The sequence below is a fragment of the Suillus fuscotomentosus genome (genome assembly GCF_016647785.1).
Source record: "Suillus fuscotomentosus strain FC203 chromosome Unknown F5891scaffold_160, whole genome shotgun sequence".
NCBI classification, from domain to species: Eukaryota; Fungi; Basidiomycota; class Agaricomycetes; order Boletales; family Suillaceae; genus Suillus; species Suillus fuscotomentosus.
In genome coordinates this window covers 68,626-91,249 of record NW_024539672.1, presented here as the reverse complement: position 1 = coordinate 91,249, position 22,624 = coordinate 68,626, and the positions used below count along the sequence as shown (strand labels likewise).

At 47.3% G+C, this 22,624-nt stretch overlaps 6 protein-coding genes across 6 annotated transcripts; 4 read left to right on the top strand and 2 right to left on the bottom strand.

The window, feature by feature from the left end:
- Positions 1-532: 532 nt before the first annotated feature.
- On the top strand, positions 533-1,330 carry F5891DRAFT_965525 (uncharacterized protein; the record flags this gene model as incomplete). Its single annotated transcript, XM_041376173.1, has 1 exon — positions 533-1,330. The coding sequence occupies one exon, from the start codon at positions 533-535 to the stop codon at positions 1,328-1,330; it is 798 nt and encodes a 265-aa protein (XP_041217441.1).
- A 1,994-nt stretch (positions 1,331-3,324) lies between these two features.
- On the top strand, positions 3,325-4,262 carry F5891DRAFT_152034 (uncharacterized protein). Its single transcript, XM_041370692.1, has 2 exons — positions 3,325-3,737; positions 3,798-4,262. The coding sequence occupies exons 1-2, from the start codon at positions 3,452-3,454 to the stop codon at positions 4,130-4,132; spliced, it is 621 nt and encodes a 206-aa protein (XP_041217440.1). The 5' UTR covers positions 3,325-3,451; the 3' UTR covers positions 4,133-4,262.
- Positions 4,263-10,110: 5,848 nt separating this feature from the next.
- Positions 10,111-12,812, top strand: F5891DRAFT_1073715 (cytochrome P450). The gene is made up of 12 exons (XM_041363348.1): positions 10,111-10,362; positions 10,416-10,761; positions 10,822-10,918; positions 10,979-11,241; positions 11,294-11,543; positions 11,598-11,720; positions 11,772-11,874; positions 11,928-12,014; positions 12,065-12,099; positions 12,157-12,203; positions 12,255-12,377; positions 12,437-12,812. The coding sequence occupies exons 2-12, from the start codon at positions 10,580-10,582 to the stop codon at positions 12,648-12,650; spliced, it is 1,524 nt and encodes a 507-aa protein (XP_041217439.1). The 5' UTR covers positions 10,111-10,362; positions 10,416-10,579; the 3' UTR covers positions 12,651-12,812.
- Positions 12,813-13,625: 813 nt separating this feature from the next.
- On the bottom strand, positions 13,626-14,976 carry F5891DRAFT_987432 (uncharacterized protein; the record flags this gene model as incomplete). Its single annotated transcript, XM_041377906.1, has 5 exons — positions 13,626-13,915; positions 13,974-14,151; positions 14,211-14,351; positions 14,408-14,803; positions 14,860-14,976. 5 exons carry the CDS (start codon positions 14,974-14,976, stop codon positions 13,626-13,628), a joined length of 1,122 nt encoding a protein of 373 aa, XP_041217438.1.
- A 1,672-nt stretch (positions 14,977-16,648) lies between these two features.
- F5891DRAFT_987431 (uncharacterized protein) lies at positions 16,649-17,020 on the bottom strand (the record flags this gene model as incomplete). The annotated part of the gene is made up of 2 exons (XM_041377905.1): positions 16,649-16,801; positions 16,856-17,020. The coding sequence occupies 2 exons, from the start codon at positions 17,018-17,020 to the stop codon at positions 16,649-16,651; spliced, it is 318 nt and encodes a 105-aa protein (XP_041217437.1).
- A 4,687-nt stretch (positions 17,021-21,707) lies between these two features.
- Positions 21,708-22,162, top strand: F5891DRAFT_1198692 (uncharacterized protein; the record flags this gene model as incomplete). The annotated part of the gene is made up of 2 exons (XM_041368662.1): positions 21,708-21,732; positions 21,765-22,162. 2 exons carry the CDS (start codon positions 21,708-21,710, stop codon positions 22,160-22,162), a joined length of 423 nt encoding a protein of 140 aa, XP_041217436.1.
- Between the last annotated feature and the right edge of the window lie 462 nt (positions 22,163-22,624).

The window sequence follows — 22,624 nt, the reverse complement described above, 5'->3', positions numbered from 1 at the left end:
CCTCACCAAGCCCCCCTCCCTCTCCGGGAGGTACACCTTCCTTCATCAATAATGGTACTGGCAGACAGCCTAATTAACCCGTGAGGAGGGAGCCGTGAACGTCCAGGAACCGTAGTTCAGTCTTCATTTTCGAGACCAACCACAAAACTGGCAAATACAAAGATATCTCGCAGTGTGACCAACCGCCGTGTCTCACCGAGGCTCGAGTACTCCAGTGGTGTCGGAGCTCCCCGGAGTGACCGTAACTCCTACTCTTACTGCGACTTCTTCGCACCAGCTGTCCTCAGGCGCATGGAGGAATCATGTCATATGCTTTCTATTCCTGATCGGTTTCATCGTGCTCCTAGTGCGGCATCGCCTCCATCGCTCGCCGTTTCCGCGCCGCCAACAATGGCGGTTCGGCGGAAATGCCTTGCCAGGTAGTTTATCTGTCATAGGAGGCGGTGTGCGGGACCCTCAGAGTGGGGAACAACCTTTCCAAAACAGGGCGAGTGCTCGCAGCAGCTTTGCTACCAACTTTGATCAAGGACTCATGTTCCGCATTGACTCCCCGACGTCATCCCCCAATGTTGATCTCGCCGCACTCGGCATCACTCACGAGTTCCCTCCCATGGCGGAAGTGCGCGAACGCGCATCGCTCTTGTTCCCTTCTGCCGGTGCTGTTTCTCGTAGGGAGTCCATGAATAGCATGATGAGTATCGGGAGCGACCCTGACACTCAGTACCTCATTGTGGGAAATGATCTCAATCCTCCCGGATCATCTAGTCCCATGTCCGTCCGTCCGTTTTCTCCGTCAGAATCCTTCGCGTTTCCAAGGCCACCACCCCCTGGCCTCAATCAGGCGCAGCGTGCTTCGTCCGTTTCTGTTGGTCACGACCTCGTTGCCCCTTTGTCATCCGCTGCTACTCTCGTCCAGATCCACTCTCCTCCTCCCATATTCAATTCTGATTTACTGTCCTCTGCTCCCGCTTCCTCCTACCAGCTATCACCACCCAGCAGTTTGTTGACAACTATTCCTGGCACATTTCCTAATCCTTTTGCTGATCCTGCAAAACCCGAATTCGATACCATCCATCGCCCATTCGCACCTACGCTAGACGATGAAGTCTCCGTCGTCCCGGGCGATCAAGTCCTCGTTTTGAAGGTCTTCGATGATGGCTGGGCGTTCATCGAGAAGCAGTGCGGATTCTTGGATGATAGCGAGAGGGGTCTCATTCCCGTGGACTGCTTGCGCGAAGCTGGTCAGGCCCTCCCAGTATTCCTATCTCAAAAGCGGGTAAGCGGGTACCAAGCTGATATAAATCAACTAGCCCAAATGTTGAAGGTGTAACTTCAATTCATTTTGAATGACAAGCACGTAATTGGTAAGGTTTTCTCCTCTGTACCAAAGCCTTCATTGATTTCGTTGTTTTCTCAATGATACCAGCATAATTAGAGATTTATGATATCCATCATTGATCACGTATCAATCTCAAGTTCCTTGCATTGTTAAAAGGATCCATATATTCTATCTCGGTCACCTGATTCATCGTCCTGTTTTCTCTGCTCCTCTACTGTTTCATCGAATAGTTGTCCATATCACTTCTTTCATTTATCTTATCGTTTTGTGTTTGCATCGGTTGCTCATTCAACTTGGCCCTTCTGTACTGGACATTCATGTTCTATCATATTGCACTTGCTGGATCTTCTCTGCACTTCAGATACCTTGTCGTTGCTACTCTCTATCGCTACTGGATTTGATTGCGGACCCTTTTCCTTCATCAAAAGTCTCTTTGCTTACCAACTTCTGCAGTGCCTCGACAGCTGTAAGAGTTGTAATATTTAGACATCCTGATGCCCACATGTGATTCCTTGTGCGCTATCAATGACCAGTGCACTTAAAATTCATGGTGAATATACAATATCAGTACATGCCAGCTCCGTACTCTAAGTCAAGCTGAGTACGGATGAGATCAGATTGATCTACATGAGAGGGCTGAACACTGTCAATCCAAGAACAAACTCGTTATCTCCAGTATATGGCTACCACTGAACAGCAGCACCCTCGTGATTAAGGTCGTCCGTGCATACAAAAGCGTTTGATGGTTTCCTGCGTCAGGCACTTGAAAGTCAGTAAGCAATTGATAGAGATTGCCAATCTCTGTTGTCGCGAACACCAAGGGTGACGGTGAAGAGGATCTTGTATACGTTTCGGCAGCTAGGTGTATACCGCGGCAGTGGACGAACCGGTTCCGTGAGGGTCTGGTTCAAGATCCACTGAATCTGCGTCTCGTTGAAGTAGTTAGGGAGCTCGGGTACCAAGGAAGACGAAGGCGGGTCTGGGACGATGGCCCGGGTGGTTGGGAGGAAATAACAGTGCCGAGTCACACTGGCTGGTAGCCCAGATGATGAGTATGCGCGCGTATATGCCATCCATGATGCTGCTAGCAATGTCGTTTAGGACGTGTTTCCCATTGACAACGATAGCCCATACTATACTTAGCTTATAAGAAGACAAATGAAGGTCTCCGGCCGGCGTGTTCGCTATACAACTTGATGCGACCTATCGATGAGTTGAAAGCGTAGCCGACGTATACAGTGAATTTCAAAAAGGTACTGAGAGCTAACTCGGGCGAAGAGAAAGGATTGTTCATGACAAATCGTTTTCAAGAACGGCAGCACCTGGTGACTCTGAAGTCAGACTCAGACAGCCGCTACATTATTTTCTTGATGATGCACTCACTGAAAACTCGGAGAACTTCCGTATTTCAAATTAGACTCGAATATCTAGCCATAAAAGTCAGCAAAAAGTACTTTAGTGGACTGTAAAATGGTTGTGAGCGTCAGGGAACTTACTACGAGTTGAAACAAACATCTCCACCGAAGGCCTCGATGTTGCCTTGCATCCATTGCAAAGCTAGAAAGTATCTTTCAGGACATTATTGGATGCATTGAACCTGGGCCTGAATAAATAGTCAGATTATGATGCGAACGCTTAACAAATCTCGGGTACAAAGTACTAGCCCAAGTAGTATGATGTTCATCACGTGACTCACGATGTATCATTTTACATAACAACCAACGGTGTTCGAGACAGAACTTCACAGAAGGTCCGACGTAAGCACTCATTGTCATGTTGTAAAGGAATGGTCGACTGTCACCACAATTCATACCACCACTATGAACTGACTGGGTGCGCAATTGATAGTAAGCGCTAATCTGCTCAAGAGACCTGGCACAGAGAAACTGGGGGATCACTCACCCTTGAACCCATCAAAACCCACTTCAGACACATCTACTCGTTGTACTTTCTGTACTTTTCTCCCGATGGAAAAATTCCGACATGATGAAGCTGTAGAACACCAAAGCCTGGGAGCTATAAGGAAACCAATCAAGTGTGTCAGTTCTGTCAACTGCGTTTAGTATTCGCTGTCTGGAGAGCCATCACAAGGAACACCAATAGTCACATCATATGACCCGTCGCTTGCGTGGCTCTACTTCCAACCCTACCCTACGCGAATGGGATACATTGACCTGCACGTTAGGTTTCTCTTTTTTCTCCTTCCCTCCATCACATCATACCATCTACCCATTTCTCATCACTAGGCTTTTTCTCTTGATTACTTCGAGGGATTACGACTCAGGAGTCAACTCCCACTCGATCATGATCAAAACGTGTTCATCATCTTCCTCTCGTCGCGAGTGTTTCAAGCCAACCAGATCATCGTCACCTGCAAGAGAAGAAAAATCAAAATATGGTCGGATCAACTTTTTGCTCATATTTACGATACGGTCAGCTTATTTATTGATTCTAATAGTCGACCATCTTTACCACCTTCGCGAGCGTTGTTATTCGATGATTAACAGAATCATGTATACTCGTCCATCAGGGAGCTTGGCGCCGAAATGCGTCATTGAGGGTCATTTCAAAATCATTTGGAGCCTTGCCTGCTTGGGCACCAGTTTGGCAGTATCTCCGGATGAGACGATGGCTGTGAGCGGAAGTCTGGACGGCCGACTATGGCTGTGGAACATAAAGAAGGGCAGGATGGTTGGCGATCTGTGGGAGGGCCATAATGGTCAAGGGAGGTGCCTCGATTGGTCTCCTAATGTCCTAGAGATAGCAAGTGGATCGACCGACAGCACCATATGACGCTGGAACTCGGATACTGGTCGACAAATAGCACCACCAATAGAGACCGGCCAAGGGAGGGTTTGCGCTGTCAGATATTCTCCACAAGGGGATGAATTCACAAGCGGCGGGAAGGACAAAGTAATCTACGTGTGGTCAAAGGATGGCGAGCTGCTCATGAAGATCGAGGCCCACGACAGCGATGTGACGTCATTGTGTTGGTCCAGGGACGGCATTCTTCGTGTCAGTCGATCGCACCATCCGAAAATGGCGGTCGATTGATGGGAAGGAGCTCTTTGTCTTTCAGGGTCATGACCATACTATCACCTCCCTGTCTTTCCCCTGATGAAAATTATCTGGTTAGCGCATCACTTGACTACTCGATTTGCATCTGGGACCTCAAGACGAATCAGCTAGTCGGCAACCCACTCTTGCATGACGACGAACTCTATACTGTTGTCATGTCTCCTGACGGAAAATATATCACCAGTACTGGACCAGATGCAAAAGTTTATCTGCGGAGTCTCGAGGCAGCTCTGAAGCGGCGAGGCAATGATGATGTGAGTGTTTGTAATGTATTGTCAGCATCTTTTCTAAGTGGGTTTGGTTGTCGTTCAGAATGTGGATGAGGACAATGCAAAGCTCAAAGCAAGTCATCTATGCTTTCCTTGTGCACTCACTGTAACTTACTTCTTTACTAGGGACGTGCAGCCCGACCGAGAGATGTGCGTCAATCAGCTGTGAACAAATCATTTGCTCATTTGTATCGTCAGATCATGCACACTAGTCTATTTTTCAAGCAGCAGCCCAACAACAGAGGCTTGGCAAAATATGTCAGTATAATCTTTCGTTTCTCGGATCATGCAAGTCTAATATTCGTACAGGGCAAAGACTTCTAGGACACTGACACCAACCCCACGCCTCGTCCCGCAACTCCTGCTAGCCAATCGTTTGACCTTCGCTGGCGTAATGCACTCGACCTGCACATGCACCACAATCAGTGCCGTTCGAGCCCCGGCATTGGAATTTCAGGTCATTTCCTGTAGGAGTCTCTAGATACATTGTCGTAGCTCCCTGTCGCGATGAAGATGTGAGTGCTCGACATTGGCAATATCCAATCCTCTTTAACAAATTTACAGAGGTATGGGAGATTGACGCCGAAGCGGCCGCAGCTATGCCTCGTACAAACAATGAGGCTGGCAGTTCAACGCAACCGGGCCAACCTCAAGCTATGCTGTGGACACTTGTGTCTCAAGGGCAACCAACAGGAATGCAAGGGTCAAATGGTAGGACGGGAACTGTTTCTTATGAAGTTAGGTGTTGCGGATTATTCTGTAGTTGTGGTCGTGCTCCCTCGCATGAGTCGTGAAGCTAAATTGAACTCTCACTGAGACTCGATAATTTACCCTATTCCGCCTGGTGTGCTTTTGCAGGCTGTTTTGCTGCTTGTGCTACACACACTTGCTGCGACCCCATTTATTGTGTACATATCAGGTTACCTACCTCAAAAGTATCTGAATTGCAATGTTTCTCACCGACTCGGACGTTCTTCATGCCAGCATAAGCAAGTTTTGTGACTTGTTATACATCCGAGTCGATGTCATGTGGTGCACAAGGTCATCTCCCTGACCGGATATGAGATGTAGGCCGCATGCGCGTGTGTTTGTAAGTTATTTTGAAGCGTTCGAGTTAATGACGCGGAGCAGGAACACGCCGTAATAATTATTGTCTGTTGTTGCACGGAGTTTGAATACTTACTTTCTCCTGGCCACTCGGAGGCATCACTCAGTCTACAACCTAAAATACCTATGGCCTAAGGCCTGACGCCTGAGGTCCAGGCTACCGTAGTATCGATCTAATATTGGGACTTGGACTAGATTCATAATACCTTCAAGCTATCAATTGCGAGGTCATTTCATGATTGGGACCCAGGGAAAGGCAATCCCCTTCATCGGAGTCCCAGACTCAACATTACTAGCAATCGTTCTACTCAGTGTGCAGCCATGAGCAACTCGACTTGCGGCATACCAATAGAGGTACCAGCAGACCTCCACTTCGACGTGCAACGTTCTATATTTCAGGGCTGACTTCAACGTTGGCTAGCATTCTGAAATTTCTACTCGGCAAGTTTGGCACTGGTGAGTTACTGGTACTGTCATTCAAAATTACTACCTGAAACCAGATGACGAGAATGACCTCAGGCTCCACTTGTGACACAAGGCGTAATCAAATTTACATGTCCCTCGGCGGCATAGAGCGGTGGGTCCAGGGTTACTGACAGACTTTGAAACGTAGCTGTGGAGTACTGCCGTAGATTCGTTTCGGCATGAGCTCGCTTCCATTTAGAACCTTCTCTTCGAAGGAAATCGAATCTCGCGCTCCGTGGGGAACCTGACTCCAAACCCCACACTCTGTAAAGCACGCGGATAAAGGTTACGTTCTCACTCATGTGTGACATCACTCGAAGTGCTCTTTTCAAAGCGAACACGAGCGTCAAATCCGTTCATTTTACACTTCACTGTTTCGTTTCAGTCCGATTTCACGGTTCTTGTAAAGTTGTCAGCTGGAAGATCCCATTGATTCTTCCCATACTCACAACAGGGCCTCGATGCAGACCTGCATGGGATCACGTATATAACTTGAAAGAAGACTGGCGCCTCTTTGAAAATTCATCTCAAATCTAGATCCGCAGCTTTCTCACTCTTTGCTTGCCTCACATATAGTGACGTCAGTAATTCTGCTCTCACTCTTCAAAAACTTCAAAAAGTCTTATCATGGGGGAAACATCCACGGCACTGCGCGAGTACTCTCGCAATATCGCTGCGCACACTTTGAGGCAGCTCGTAGAATGGCAAGCTTCGCTGGAACGCCTGTCAAAGGAATGCGAGCGGGAGAGAGAGCAGGACAGCGCCGACAAGTATGGTCCTAAAGGTAGCCGGCTGATTCTTCCTGTGAGTGTATGGGAATTAAACTATATTCCAGAGCACGCTCGACTCCCACAAAAGACTGCGTTGAGTGGGTAGAATGTCATTTCGGTGTGCAAAACCTGCGCTGTCTATATGTATGTGCCATGCAACACCATTGTCGTTCCCAGCTGAACTTAACTGAGTGCACGCCAGGCAAGATAACACTACTCTTCGTTTTCTCTTCCCACCCTCAAGCCCAATACTGCGGCGTGTATATCATGTCCCTTTGTCATGTTGTATCATTTAGTTCAAGTTGTCACATATTTCAATATGCTACGTAGAGTATCATGACAAAACAATTATAAAAGCGTTATGCTCGTGTCATTCTTATCAGATGTCAAATATTGGTGGTGGTTCTAACCGATAGGTTTTTCGATCTCATGGGCGTGTGCTCTTGTACATGTACATGTATAAAAACCGGAAACTCATGGTTGTCATCGATAAGGTATGCCTAGGCCCGTACACGATGCGTCCCTTTTCGTTTACTTGTTGCTTCCATTATGGCCACCCCTCGTTCTTCAAAATTTCTCCGACTATGAACTCAAAAAGAGGTGCTTCGTTTGACATCCAGTGCGCCTTGATATCGATCTATAATGCTTGAACTTCGAAGCTTGGAGGCGCGGGCTGATGCATCGATGACCCGAGGTTGATTCACGAACGGTGGCACGTTGCAGATTCCTTCGCAGGAGACCGTCGGCTCCTCTGACTTAGTCCCTACGGGTCTTCGATGTATCGCAGCCTGAATAGTTACCAGAGCATTGTCTTAGCTCTGCGCTCAGCCTCAGAACATTCCATCTTCAAGTTGGGTGTCGCGAAGCTCCAGCTTTAGGTGTTTGAAGAAGTGGCGTTAATAGGAACTGTCATAGAATTGTTTAAACCTCGATTATCCATCCTCCGCGGCCGTTATATATCTATGTGCATGTAGTGAAAATACAGCAGTACGTAGTGCAGCGAAGGAACACACAAATATTTAATACGCATAAGGAAGACCACGAGCTCAGGAGACTCATGTGAAATACATTATTACATAGGCATGACTAGATATTTGAGCCTTCAACAAAGGGCGTCAGGTCGACGTAGGTAAACGGATGGCGGCGGACACACCTGCCGAGATTGAGGCATGTTAGGATCGCGACTTTGTATTGTTGCTCTGTGATGCCCTCGCTGTATGTTCGACCTTTGTCAGTTTTGTCATAGAATTGAGTTTATCACACCCACCGGCTCGCTCCTTCTCCTCTTGTTCCTTGGCCTTGCGCTCTAGCGCAGCGCGCCATTGGATAAGCTGCTCTAGCGTGTACGCAGTCATGTCCTCGGAGTATTGGCACAACTCGACATCAGGATTGATTTCTTGTGACATGATAGTGAGGATGATTTGAGTAGAGAAATTGAGCTCGATGTATTGCTTTACTCTGCATATCGAAACATGGGGTTTTATACCCCAGCGGGCCGTGAGAGTGCTGCTGCAAGCCCCAGGGTTGTCGGGAGTTGCAGCTATAGACCGGTGGTGTGTTCAGACACGTCGAAGGCACCCTCATGACAGTATAAAGCGATGTCGTACGCAGTCCCTTTCTTCATGAACACATCCAGGATCAAAGAGGCTGTTTTAGTGCCTGGTGCCTCATGTTTTAGGTATAGCGGTAGGCTTATTGGAAGATTAATGAATGCTGGTGAGACAGCGATCACTTCATGTTTGCGAGAGAATCGTGGGTTTGCAGTGTGCACCGATACCGCACCGCTCGCCAGACATGCCGGATGGTAAGCACGTGACTAACTTGAGTACTTACATACAGTCTTCAAGCTGGCTGATCAATGTCTTCCACCTGAAAAAATACCAGTGGCGTCGGAGATTAACTGTCAGCTGAGGTCCTGGTGTGATATATGAGAACTCGGTTGAGACACTATCCGTTCATTTAAAAGAAATAAGTGACCGAGAAAATCAATCGAATAGTCGGAATGCGTACCTTGGCTATTAATATATGTAATAGCCTCGACGCACCTAAGACTAACTAAGACCGTCGCTTCAATGGTACCTGACACAGGAAATACTCGATTTAGAAGAAAAATAACGCACATGCCTTACAACATGCGCAAAAAAATCGGAAGCGGAACAAGACCGGGGGTCCCTTGAAATACATTGATCAGCGCTGACAGTCACACTTCAAGTGGCACTTCGGTTCCCTTCCTTAGGAACTTGTGCACGAAGTTAGGGATAGGCGGTTTCCTTTGGCAGCGGACGTCACGTCAGTCCCTGGTACCTTCACACTCCTCGCGGTGCACACTGGAAGCAGTTTCACAGAGACGTCCTTGCGGACCGCCTCGGATCTCTTGCACACATGTTCCGCCTTTCATAGAATGGTCCTCAACAGACTAATGCATGCATGGCTTGCGAGAAGAGCCCAAGACCCGACCAATAGTACGTCTTCTTGCCCATGGGGCGAGAAAACTCATGCCTGAAGGAAGTTCAGTATTGAATAACAAAATTTTTGAAAGTGTACGTCACGTCAAGGGAATAATTGCCAAGTGAATACTTATCTGTGAGCTGTGTAACACCATGATGTTCGTGTAACGATTTTGAACCTAGCACGCAGCCACATCGGCTGGAGAGTTTCACACCTTCAAGTTGACCCTGTGGGCGCCTGCTTTCCATTACGCATACCGAGCATATGGTAGACGTCATGCCAAGTAAATGAAAGGTTCCTGTGCAGGGATTCTTGCCCATTAAAAAAGATAAAACTTGAGCATTAATGCGATGGATGTCACGAACGCAGAACAACGGTACTAAGTAGCTGATTTAGGAAGTGCCGATGTATTTTTGTTGTATGTTGTTTGTTCAATGTCATTGACAGGCTTAGCCACTGCCTGAGGAAGCGCTTACACCTGAAATTTGGAATATAGACATATTTATGAGTTCTGGGCTCTTATTATTTGGCGTGTCAGCCTGAATAATAAGCGATTTTAATTGGTTCATAAATATTATGTAATCAAAAACTTTAAGTTACTATGTGGAGAACAAAGCTTGAGTTGAACCAACATGTAGGGTCCAGATTAACGTTATCATCCTTGTTCCAAGTAAAGTTGGGTCAATAGTAACATCGCTATGGTCCACGCAGAACCCCCAGCCTAACCTTCTCACTGACTCGGATAAGAGGTAATTCCGAATCACAAATATTCGGCGTCCTTACCAAATAACCGTGGCATCGTGTTGGAGAGTGATCGGCGATTCGACTCTGCCCTAGTCCATGTTTCAAGAACTCACTCCCAGCTTGACATTCTCACTAGCAAGAGGTGATTCCGAACTACATTCGTCTATACCGAATAACAGAGGCACTGTTGAACAGTAATGTGGCTAATGATTCTCCTCCTCTACCGTAATCTGCATTACGAAGTCCGGCTCCCCTTCCCAGCCAGAGCGACCTTAATCCCGGTTATACTTCCGCGTCGAATAAGATAAGTAGTGCTATTGAATTTTTCACTCAAATCTTTTTCCAGCCCACTCAACACCATGATCCCAGAAAACTCCATCATGAGTGTCAATATATCATATACCGCTAGTATCGTCGCAATCGTGGTGGTCTTTGCCAAGTTATACCAGAAGTCCTCATTAGCCTCCGGAAAGAACAGCATTCCGCTTCCGCCTGGACCTCCCGCCCGTTGGTTCTGGAGCAACGCTTTACCTACTGTGAAGTGAGCTTTGATGATGTTCAAATCCACGATATTAGAAGCTGATGAAGATCGTCCACTCAGCATTGCCCATGCGCTGACCGACTTGGTCCGGGAGTATGGCTCGATCGTGTCGTTGCGACAAGGTAGCCAAGTGATAGTTGTCATTGGCAGCGTTGAGGTAACCCATTTCACAGCATAAGCTTCCTCTAATAATGACCCACATCGACCGCTTTACCAGGCAGCCACGGACATCATGGAGAAAGAGGGGGGATCACTGGTTGATCGACCGGGGTCCGTTGCTGTGGGTGAGATGCTCTCAAAGGGAATGCGGATTCTCATGGCTCGTTCCGGAGATCGTTTTCGGCGCCTCCGGAAAGCAGTACATACCCATTTACAACCGAAGGTGGCAGAGACATACCAAAATATGCAACGCGAGAATGCGATGATTTTCGTATTGGATATGCTGAATGATCCAAAGAACCCCCAGAAGCACGCACAGAGGTCCGTCATTACCATGACTTTTTGCGATCCTTTCATAGATATGTACCTCAAGATTTGCAGCATCAGTCATTCTTCGGGTGACTTATGGGAAGTCTGTGCCCACTGCCAACACCGATCCTGAAGTTGTCCGTATCCGCAGAGTCATGGAGCATTTTCAGGTCGCGATGCGCCCAGGAGCTTATCTCGTCGATCGTGTGCCCCTTTTGCGCTACTGGCCTAGTTACGGAAAACAACTTGCTGAGTGGCATCATGAGGAGCTAGAGCTATACAAGCATCAACTACAGCGCGTCGAGAGTGAAATTGCAAGTGGCTTTCCATTTTGATGAACGCATTCATTTATATCTTGTCATACTTAGGATCAAAACACAGCCGGCCCCTCTTTTACTAAGACACTATTGGAGCACGCCAATGAATATCAACTTTCCACAGATGAAATGGCATATCTTGCCGGATCACTCTTTGGGGCGGGATCTGATACGGCAAGTCATGCAACCAGTTTATCTCCGCGAAGGTACTTATTTGTAGTTCAGACCGCTGTTGCAATGACCGTTGCTATTATGGCTGCAGCATGTTACCCAGCGGCCCAGGCAAAGGTCCACGAGGAGCTTAATATGATCATCGGGTCAGACAGAGGTACTGCTAAAGGATACGAAGTATTTGATTTCTCGACTAATTTCTCGTGGTAGCGCCAACATTTGAAGACTCAAGCTCCCTCCCCCAATTGCATGCGTTCTTGTTGGAAAGCTTGAGATGGAGACCTGTCATCCGCATAGGTCAGTTTCAAATTCTGCACGCTCCTGCACAATGCTGATATGTGCCTCAGGATTTCCACACCGTGCAACAAAGGATATTTTCTGGGTTAGTATCTTAGATTGATCGTAACTTACATTCTCATTCTAGTCTGTGTGAGATCAGCAAGGATACTACATTCCTGAGGGTGCAATAGTTTATGGGTGCCAATGGTAAGGTGTCACTTCTCGATGTACACCGCTTCATTAAGTGCATGTTTCCAGGGCTATTTCTCGCGATCCTATTGCCTTCCCAGATCCTGAAACGTTCGATCCCCAGCGCTGGATTGACTCCGAAGGCCGCCTCAAAGACAACGTCAAGTTCATCACATATGGCTTTGGTAGACGGTAAGCCGTGCCGACATCGTTTTTTGACACTGTCGTTGAAGTTCACTTGTCATCAAAAGTGTATGTCCCGGTCTGCACCTCGCAAACCACTCGTTGTACATCAGCCTCGCACTTCTGTTGTGGTCTTTCCGCATCGTTCAACGACCTGACGCCCCGATCAACACGCATGCTTTCTTGGATGCTGTTATTGCCCACGCAAGGCCATTTGAAATCGATGTCATTCCCCGGATCGAAGTTGCGAAACTGAAAGAGCTTATGACTGACGGTGTATAGATTAAAGAAGCTTATATCCGCCGGAGAGATATTAGACTACATAGGAGAGCTGGTCCAGCATATGCATGTAGACAGGCAAGACGAGCATGTCATTTATTTGAGTTCAATCAGCAGAGGAAGAAAGGCACCCGGGAAAACTCATCACAACGGACTCATCAACACCTGATAAAGTTGTGGGACAATACATGCAGGCCGTAAGGGCTTAAGGTCATCTGTACTTGGCTCAAATCGTATGAAGGGTATGAGGATATATCAATAGTGGTAGGCAGGCATGGGGAATCCACGAGGCTTTGTCCTAGACCGCTTCTGAGAAGCGGGAAGTAAACGAAATATGAGAAAGTGTCCGAGGTCAGGTACTCCGAAAGCAGATGAAGTGAATATAGATCCTAGTTTTGTGAAGAAAACGGATTGCTAGTCAGTCACAGCCAGAGCCAGGTCCTTTTCGCCTTGCAGAACACTTGAGGGCATAGTTGAATTGCATCGGTCGAGCCCAGAATTATACTGGAAGCTTCTCGGCGTCCTGCAGACTAGTCATGGCATGGGTGAGCGCCACCGGTAGCTGTTAGGCTATAGTTTATCCACAACTTCTTCACCCACTACTTCGTAGACGCCCTTCCCTGCCGTCTCCACGCAACATGTAGTGTTGGTGTTTGATCTCTTCAAAAACGATACTGTTAATGACAGCTTCGTGTCAGATGCTATAGATGTCCTGAACACATGCCCTGACTACAAGCAGAAGGCGCCCGACATCTACTGCACGAGACGACAAGCCTGTAGCTAGGGAACATGTCGATGAAATAAAGATCGCAAGCCTGAGGTAATCGAGAGCTCCGTGCCAGTGACGATAGGGTTAAAATACCGTAGGTCGAACAGGGAAAGCATAGATTTTGCTCTCGTGGACATTAGGGTTTCGCACACGACCGCAGTCACGATTCTTCTGGTAACTTGATGCCATGAGGTCGTTCACGAATTCCGTTACATCAGTTCCATTATCCAAGTTGAGATGGGCGAAATAGAACGCTTCGGCGTAGGCAGCTGGATGATGTCGGAAGTATGTTTCACTTGCTCTGCTGTAGTAGCCGAGGAAGGGCCGGGTGCAGGCTGAGCAGAAGAAGTGACCTTCACTGTGTTCTTGTGCGGCAAATTGATAACTACGTGTGAAGCACAGGCACCAGACTGAGTCAACGTCGGCCCCAGCGACTTTGGAGCTGCCGACTGATCCTCGGTGGGTGAGAAGTATTTTGCAGAGACGTGCACACGGTGTCCTGCGAATGCATATCAAAGTCAACAAGTTGTGGTTCCATTAAACCATGAGAAACATACCTATGTTCTTAGAAATAGCACCAGCAGGCCACTCGCACTTCTGATGGTCTACAATGCAGCGCATGCAGGAATTTGATAGTTCGTACTCGTCAGTCTGCGAACACAGACGAAGTACGGTGAGGCAGAGCTTCGTCGCCGATGGTTTTTTTTTTTCACATCTCTTGCATTCAAGCACCACCTATGGCGGCCGGAAAAGAGCTTAGTATGAAAGAGGTTCAACAGAAACAAGAAACTCACTACGCGAGGGTCTCGCAGGTTGCTGTCTTGCATTAGCTCGTTGAAAGAGCGGGGTTTGGATGGAGGCATGCGCCGGAGTGGTTTCTTTACGGAGGGTGGGAGTCTGGGCCGATTGGAAGGACGGTCCGCGAATGAAGAAGGCTATAGATGGAGTCTAACGTTAGTCACTACAAGATGCGAACCTAGGGGAGACGTACCGTTTGGACATCAGAACTTATGTCGCCTTGCAGCGCTTCCTCTCGAGGGCATTTAGCCTGAGAAGTGCGAGTGTGATGCGTAGACTTCTCGTCAGTTATCTCATCGCCCGCGCCAGCGCGGTTACCACCTTTGCCCTCGTTAGAAGGGTCGAGGAGAGCGATGATAGCAAGCGAAGACAACTGGGTGCTAGCGAGAGGGTCCCTGATCACGGGATTCCCCATTAAAGCTTGCATTTTTGCTTCCCAAGCCTCAGCAGTAAGAGGAAGCCACTGGCGACCCCAAGATCGCCAAGGGTAATGCAGGCGCGCATCCACCTGCTCTTGGAAGGTTGTGTGGAGTTGAGAGACCGCCGTGAGCGTGAATAACACCTTACGTTCCTCGGCGTCGAGCCAAGTCTAGGAAAGGAGCTATAGTTGACGAGGGAAAGGGTTTGAAGAACCATGAAGCTCACCAGAAATCGCGCGACTTCGCGTCCCCAGTCCCCTAGCACGTCTAAAGGAGCGTCCGTGCCGGGAGCTTGCAGAACGAGTGCGCTGGCCATTTCCGTGATTTCGCTCAAGGTAGGCATGTTGGAAAGGAACGTAGTGAAGACAGATGATGGGAGTGGATGGAAGAGATAAGACAAACTATCAAAGGGATTATTAATAGAAGTCCAATTGAATTACATGTGAATTGGTCACTCACGATCATTTGCGATCACTCGTAAGTATCAACTTGTGATGAGCCAGACAGTCCAGAAACAAGGATCCACACAATGGTAGAGCTGGGACCTACATAGCTTACATAAAAAGTTTCATAGCTCGGGAAGGTGGACATATGGTATGGAAAATATGCAGAAGAAAATCCAGTAAACAACATTCTAACAACAATGTTCCATTGAATGGAACAACTGTTATATTGGTCTGCCTAAAAACAGTACAACGCGTACAGCAGGCATCAATTGCGCGCTGAGAATGATATTGGCCCAGGTGACAGTGGTAGCCATCAGGCCATCATTTGGGCGCGGAGTCCTGCAGACGTAGCCGCCAAACTCAGCAAAGGGAAAGTCGCCCTGGAGCGTCTAGTATGCTCGCATATCGGCCATGCATTTACGCAGTGACCATTCCTCCCTCACTAAATTTACCTTGGCTAAGAGGAGTTCCACTTGAGACAGATTGGGTCAAAGCCTTAAACACTACAGGTGTGACGAAGAAGATGCCACGAAATCTACACCAACAATTGTCATACCCGAATCTAGTGACCGAGAATGTCGTAGCGACAGTTCACCGTCTTGGCCTTCCTCACCAACTAACACTTGGCCTGTGACGCCAGTTTAACCACGGGCACGTATTTCCGCAACAACTTGGATACTGTATATCATACTAACCCTGTCTGCAGAAGTTGATGGTATAGTGACACCAAGTGTAGAAACGCACGGGTGGGCGAGCGGAAGCTCAGAATGCAGGGTGAGTGTGCATCCTGTAAGGAGAAATGGGGAGGAGCGGGCGAACCACGAGAAGGCATTCGGGGTCGTGTACTATGAAGGCAGAGGAAGCGGATGGAACTCGGATTCGGCGGTAGCGTATCTTGACGGAATGTCAGTAAGAGGAGACGTGAAGTTGGCATCGAATCGATGGAGTGATAATCATTCAGTTTCTTTCTTTTTGGATCCTAGCGCCTATCAGCATCCCACGAGGCTTGTAGACGTGTCGCACTCCAGGAGCACACCTTAAACATAGACAGGGTAGGTATGTGGGTTACCCGCATTCTCCGAGGACATGGCCGGGACACTGCAGGCCCTCCGAGCGGAGTATGAAAGTCACTGTTTCTCACGCTTGCTCACTGTTTGCAACAGCGCCAAAGGACTTACTTCCATAGACGCTGGAAGCCAGTTTCTCCTATTGAGTTCTTTAGCACCTCTGAATTCCTGTCAGGCATGCAACACGAATAATCTAACATAGTACCTTCATTTATGGAACAGCCCACTACCATGTGGCATGAAACTCACACCAACAGTTTAACAAGATGCTCGAGGGCGAAATCAGCTCTATAGCTGTGTCTCCAGATGACAAGACAATAGCTCCTGGATCTAAAGATAAGACATTACGGGTCTTGAGGCTCGAGATCGAGGACGGCAGGGAAAAGCTATGGATGATGACGCGAAAGAAGGATGTAGTTATTATCTACTAATAAGTACTGCTTCCAGTCCACCTTACGGGCAACGATAGAACTGAAATACCCCCGGACATTAGCTGATTCCTCTAGCAGCAGCGACGCGACCGGCCACCTCCATGTTCCCCGGCGTCTACTTGCTGTTGCTGTTGTGAATTGGGGTCCGGTGTAGGAGATCCATGATAGTCTTCATCACGTATCAAGGAGTGTTCACTTCCAGGAGCATCCGCTGCAGCATAACGCTGTAAATTATGTATCAGACCCAATACACGATTATAAAAATCAATTGGGCGCACATGTCGACCCTGCGCAAAAGGAACATCGACGACGGGCGTCCCTGCATGATCAGACCGCCAGGGGACTAGGTTTACTAGTCGAGCCATGATCGTGGTAGGGGCGGCGGCTGGTGGTGAGGTGGTAGGTAGTGCAGATGTAGAAACTGAACGAGGGGTTCTCGCCATAGCGAGCTTGAGTCTTTCGAGACGCCCAGGGCGCTGTTGATGTCGTGACTGGGGGGTTTGAAAGTGCTGTAATGAACGATGTGAAAGAGAGGAAAATAAGGATACGCTGTTGCACGTACTTGATGCGTTCCGTAGAAGAAATTGGGTCTTGTATTATAGTCATCCTGATCGTGGATCTCCACCTGCAATACATGTCAGTAGAGAAAGGGATGAGGAGAGAATGCATATGCCAAGAGTACGGACATTGTACGCAGCAAGAGTATTACATTGCTCCTTGAATTCTGATTGGAATGCGAGTGAGTATGATAACCTTGGGTTGACGTCACCGAAAACTTGCCGTTCGACCAATCATGGCAGCTGGCCTTCACGGTTTCGTCGATGACGTCTATCATGTATTGGTGTGCTTTGAGGGCTTCGTCGGGTTTACCTGCGGAGAGTAATGCCTGACACCGCTTCCGATGTGCAGTGAGACACAAAGACTGGAGATCCCAGCCAAAGAGCTGGACAAAACACTCCTTGATGAAATTGTTAAATATGCATCATCTTGACGCACCATGACCAAATCCTCATATATCAAATGAATGAATTTTGATGACAGAGCGACGTTGACGGCGGCAGTGAAGTAATCGGCGGCTTTGTCATGATGCGCGCCATCCGAGGCTTTGGTTCCGAGCTGAACATGTAGATATTTCTGATGTGCGAGGTTGCAAGGATCAGTGTTGATAACGTGGCCACACGATACTTACTTCCACGACACGACATCCGAGAAGATCGGCATTTGGATCAACGGCAGACAGCTCTTTGATAAACAGTATTGCTTCCTCGTGTTGACCTGCATTGAAGAGTGCGATGGCCTGAAACACGCAATGAAAAAGGGAACATGCGAGACGGATTTGACCTACGTTTATTAAGAGAAGAAAATGGTTGGTGACTGGATCTTGGTCCGTGAACAAGGATGCGACATCGAATGCTATCCTTGCTTCCTGTACGTGACCTTTTCCACAGAGGGCGATGCCTTTGGAGATGTAGCCTGTCAATGAAGGCTCGATGCTGATAGACTACGTCACAAATGAAGGTTAGCCTTTTGTAAGAAGGCCATGATAGGACAGTAAAACTCACCTTGATTGCATCCTGTAGGGCGTGGTCCCAGGCACGTTTTCGTGCCATAATGAATGACCGATGGGCATATGAAGTATAGCCGTTGGCATCGGTGTCGATCTCTTGGGTGAGCAGCTCTTCGGCGGTAGACAAGTCTCCAGTGATGCACGCATCGCGGGCCAGCGTGACAGTCAGGATCTGCACAAAAGATGCTCGAATTATGTTATGAGTCAGGAATGGAAACTCACCTTTGAATGAGCGTCCTTGGGTACTGCCCACTTTGAGATCTTATTATCAACGCCTCCACTGAAGATGTGCTTGCCATCCGCAGAGAACGTGACACATGTCGGGAAGGATGAGTGTTGGAAGATGGCGATGGTTCGTCGATTTGAGAGCCGCCAGAGACGGACATAGTTGTCATTAGATGCAGAAGCGACGAGGGCGCCAGTAGGATGGATGTCAATGGCGTAGATATGGCGAGTATGGCCTTTCCAAGGATCACCGACCTGCCACCAGTTTGTTGTATCCCATTCGCGTATGGTAGGATCGTCCGAATTGCCGCCTGTGAGAAGGCGTGTACCATCGGGCGTCCAAGCAAGTGACAAGTTGTATGCAATATTGCGACCCTTGGAATCGAAAGATGCGACACGTTCCCTTGTGCCTGGATTATAAATTTGGATATCCTCTGTTGTTGCGATGGCAAGAAGTTCACCAGAAGGCGAATACCGAACACAGTGGATCAGACCACACTCGATTGGACCTCCTTGCATCTGCCACGTTTTGGTACACCAAAACTTTGTCGTATGGTCAGATGAACTAGCGGCCAGCACCGTACCATCAGGAGAAAAATGCAGCGAGGTGATCCACTTGAGGCTGACTTCAATGGGTTGGGTGAGGGATTCTCCATTTCCACCGTCCCAGATGATGAGATTTCCGCCTCTATCACCGCTTGCTATCAATTTCCCATCTCGTGATACCGCCAATGCCCACACACTGCTGCTATGCCCTTCCATCTTCTTCAACACAACACCTGTCTTCAAGTCCCACAGACGAAGTGTCTTGTCGTTCGAGGCAGTGACTATTTGTCGATTATCGGGGAATACAGTGACTGCGTATATGCGCTCCTCGTGATCCTCAAAAGTTCGAAGGGGTCTGGTGCTTGGAATGAGCTGTGACATTTTACTAGAGGTTGATGGTATTGAGCACGCTCGAGGGATTGTGGGTGTCTTTCTCTGAGCTGCAGACGTGCGTGCATTGTGCGTTTTTATGCTACTTCACCACCATGCTAACCTAACTTGTTTCTATAGACGCCCAAGACACGAGGCAGTTTGCGACCACTGTTGCAGCAAGCATGCTCCCTACGAGCCATAACCGCGTTCCTCAAGTGCACTATATACGTACGTCTGAATCCCATCTCCGCGACTTCCAGAATATATCCCCTGTCATCCAATAGCAATAGCGCAGTCGCTAATTCCGCCCCTCGAATTTGGCTGAAAGTTATCTATTATAAATGAATTGCCGCATGAATATCATTGTTTCTCGTGTCGAGCAGTTTCTCCGGCGCTTCATCATGTAACTTGTCCGAGTGCATACTGCAATTTCATCACCTCATCTCGTCGATTCCCAAGATCTGCCTCTAACCGAATTGTCTCTTCTTGCTTCTCGCCGAATCCGCTCCTAATGGAACACATTCTGTCTTTCAATACGTGTTTTATCTACATCATAATCTTCAGAGGTATCAGCCTTACCGTGACTTCCAGCACTTTGCTCTTCGCTCATCTCACTTTCTCAACCAACTGTCGACCTATTTGGTTTCAGTTAAACTGTCCCGTTCGCCGACAACCTTCCCATGTCCATTCTCGTTGCAGATGATCCTGCACCGCATACCAGTACGTGTGCAATTTAGTAGCTGATCACATTCTACTTATATTGGCGAGTTCTCACTAAAGCCAAAGCTATGCGAGCCTGCATTTAATTATTTGCAAGCACTGCAGTGTTCAGGAATGTTACTATGTTATCGATCACGGAACACATGGGCCCAATCCTCGCTTTGTGACACTGGAAGCAGTAAGCGCTAGTAGCGTACGGTCAATTTGGAACCGTCCGATATTCACAGGGTAAATTTACAATGCGCCCAGAGGCCTTCAAATTCACTCGCGTGAATTACCGTAAATCAACATGCCTGTCAATTAACGCTATTCCACAGGTGAATCAGGTCAAATCTACTGTGAATTAGGGTGAATTAGGTGAGTTATTTCCACTCGTCCCAAGCAGAAGGGTCTGACCGGTCAGGGACAGCCTGAGATGGAGACAAGTTTTTTTGCAGCCTTCTTTGTTGGTGCAGAACCCGGCTGTCAAGGTTGTTTTCTGACTGAATCAAGCAGTTCACGTAGGTAGGGTGCACATAAATCAATACCGCTGGATGCTGCAAGCATGAATAAGTCTTTTTTCACTGTCCTAAACTCTGAAAGAGCAGCTGGACCATCCAACCAATCTGTGCTATCGTCAAACTCATGGTCTGAGTCGAGAGTTGAACCAATTAATTGTTGTTCATCCGGCATGGACATTGGAGACACTGAAAAAGCCTTAATTGCAATTTGCGAGAGGCTGTTGAAATATTCAGTTTTTGTCTTGGATGTGGGAGCCTCGCAGACTTACTGCAAGAATGTTAGCTAACTCATCTCTCTGTAATGTTTTCCATCTAATTGTCCTCGCTCAAGTCTCGTGGGGACGCGATATAGCCAGCAAAACGAGGACCCCGTTGCGAGAACAAGGGGCCCCCATGAATTCGGATACAAACAAATCCAAACTCGAGACCATACCTAATGTACAACGCTTGTAATAGATACAATGGGAGGGTAGATATGGGAGGGTGCGCAAAAATTTGCTATATGACGAGTGAGAAGAGTGAGAAGAGAAAACCAAACCAAATAAGACTGGTGTACCTCATCAGAAAATCGGCGAGGGGATGGTTTTCCTAGGTGTATTTGGTAATATCAGACACATTGGGGTGAACGATATTTAAAAGAGGTTTATATGTTGTACAAAATGTGAAGACAATATTTAATATTTAAACTAACATAAAGATGGGTGCATGGCTTCAAATTTTGGTGGTGTTTTGTGTGTAATCCAAAATATCAAATATTCACAACCATATTCCCACAGACAATAATTGAAGCAGACATAGAAAATCTGATTATATTTATTATATTTGTTGACATATTGTCTGTGGGAATATGGTTGTGAATATTTGATATTTTGGATGACACACAAAACACCACCAAAATTTGAAGTTGTGCACTCATCTTTATGTTAGTTTAAATATCAAATATTGTTTTCACATTTTGTACAACATATAAACCTCTTTTAAATATTGTTCACCCTGATGTGAGATCAGAAATTCACGAGATTACATGCAAAAACAAAGGTAGATAAAGTAATATACAAGAAAAACAAATTGAAATTCAAGGATAAAATATGACAAGAAACCTACAATTCAGATGAAAATAGGTCTTGATCATGCAAGTGCACCAGCATTTCTCGACCGAATGGTAACCAATGGCATCACATTGTAATCCAGTGCATCACAATGCTCGGCCTTAAAGGAAGCTTATGTAAGTGGGCCATCTGAAATTTTTTCGTCAAGTTCAACTTTCTACCGCTACTTCCCTTTCAACCACTACCACCGCTATTATTATTATTTTGCCCTCCTCACTCAAGGTCACTCCGTGGTTCTTCGTCATGGTCCTAACTCCCCTTCAATGGTTGGCCCCCAATGGTACCTCCTCAATCCTGGTCCTTCCTCGCGATCTCGGTCCTTCCTGGTGGTTGTGGTCCTTCGTCATGGTTGTGGTCCTTTCTCGCGGTCCTGGTCCTTTCTCACGGCCCTGGTCCTTCCTCACGGTCTTGGTTCTTCCTCGTGGTCCTGGTATTTCCTCGTGGTCCTGGTCCTTCTTCATGGTTGTGGCCCTTCGTGGATCTGGATCTGGACCCTACTTCCTCGTCTATACTCTTTTCTTATCTTGTTGCTTCCATTTGTTGTAGAATTACCTATGTATATTTGCTACTTTGTTTTTATCAAAAATTTCAAAAAACCAGACCAACAAATGAGTGAAAAAATTGTGTGCAGCCCAGGCCATTAGCGAAGTATGTAACAGCTGATAGCACTGACAAGTGATTGCAAACATTTGCCGGTTTGGTGATAAATGGCAAGTAATTGCAAGTAGTCTGTCATAATTGTACTGTTGGCAGTGTTCATCCAACTTAGTCCGGGTATATAAAGCTTTATCTTTTGAACTGCAATTTTGATGGATATTATACAAATGTCAGGCCAGGTAAAGCTTTACAAAACTTTATCATTTTCGTGTCGGTTACCTGATGCTAGCGAGATGAGTGATTCGAGTGAGAAGAGGCAAAGGATGCCATCCCACTAAGTCTCACTAGACATACATCAGCAAACCACAACTTTTCCCACAGGAAGCACAAAATTCGTGTTCTTGTGCAGCT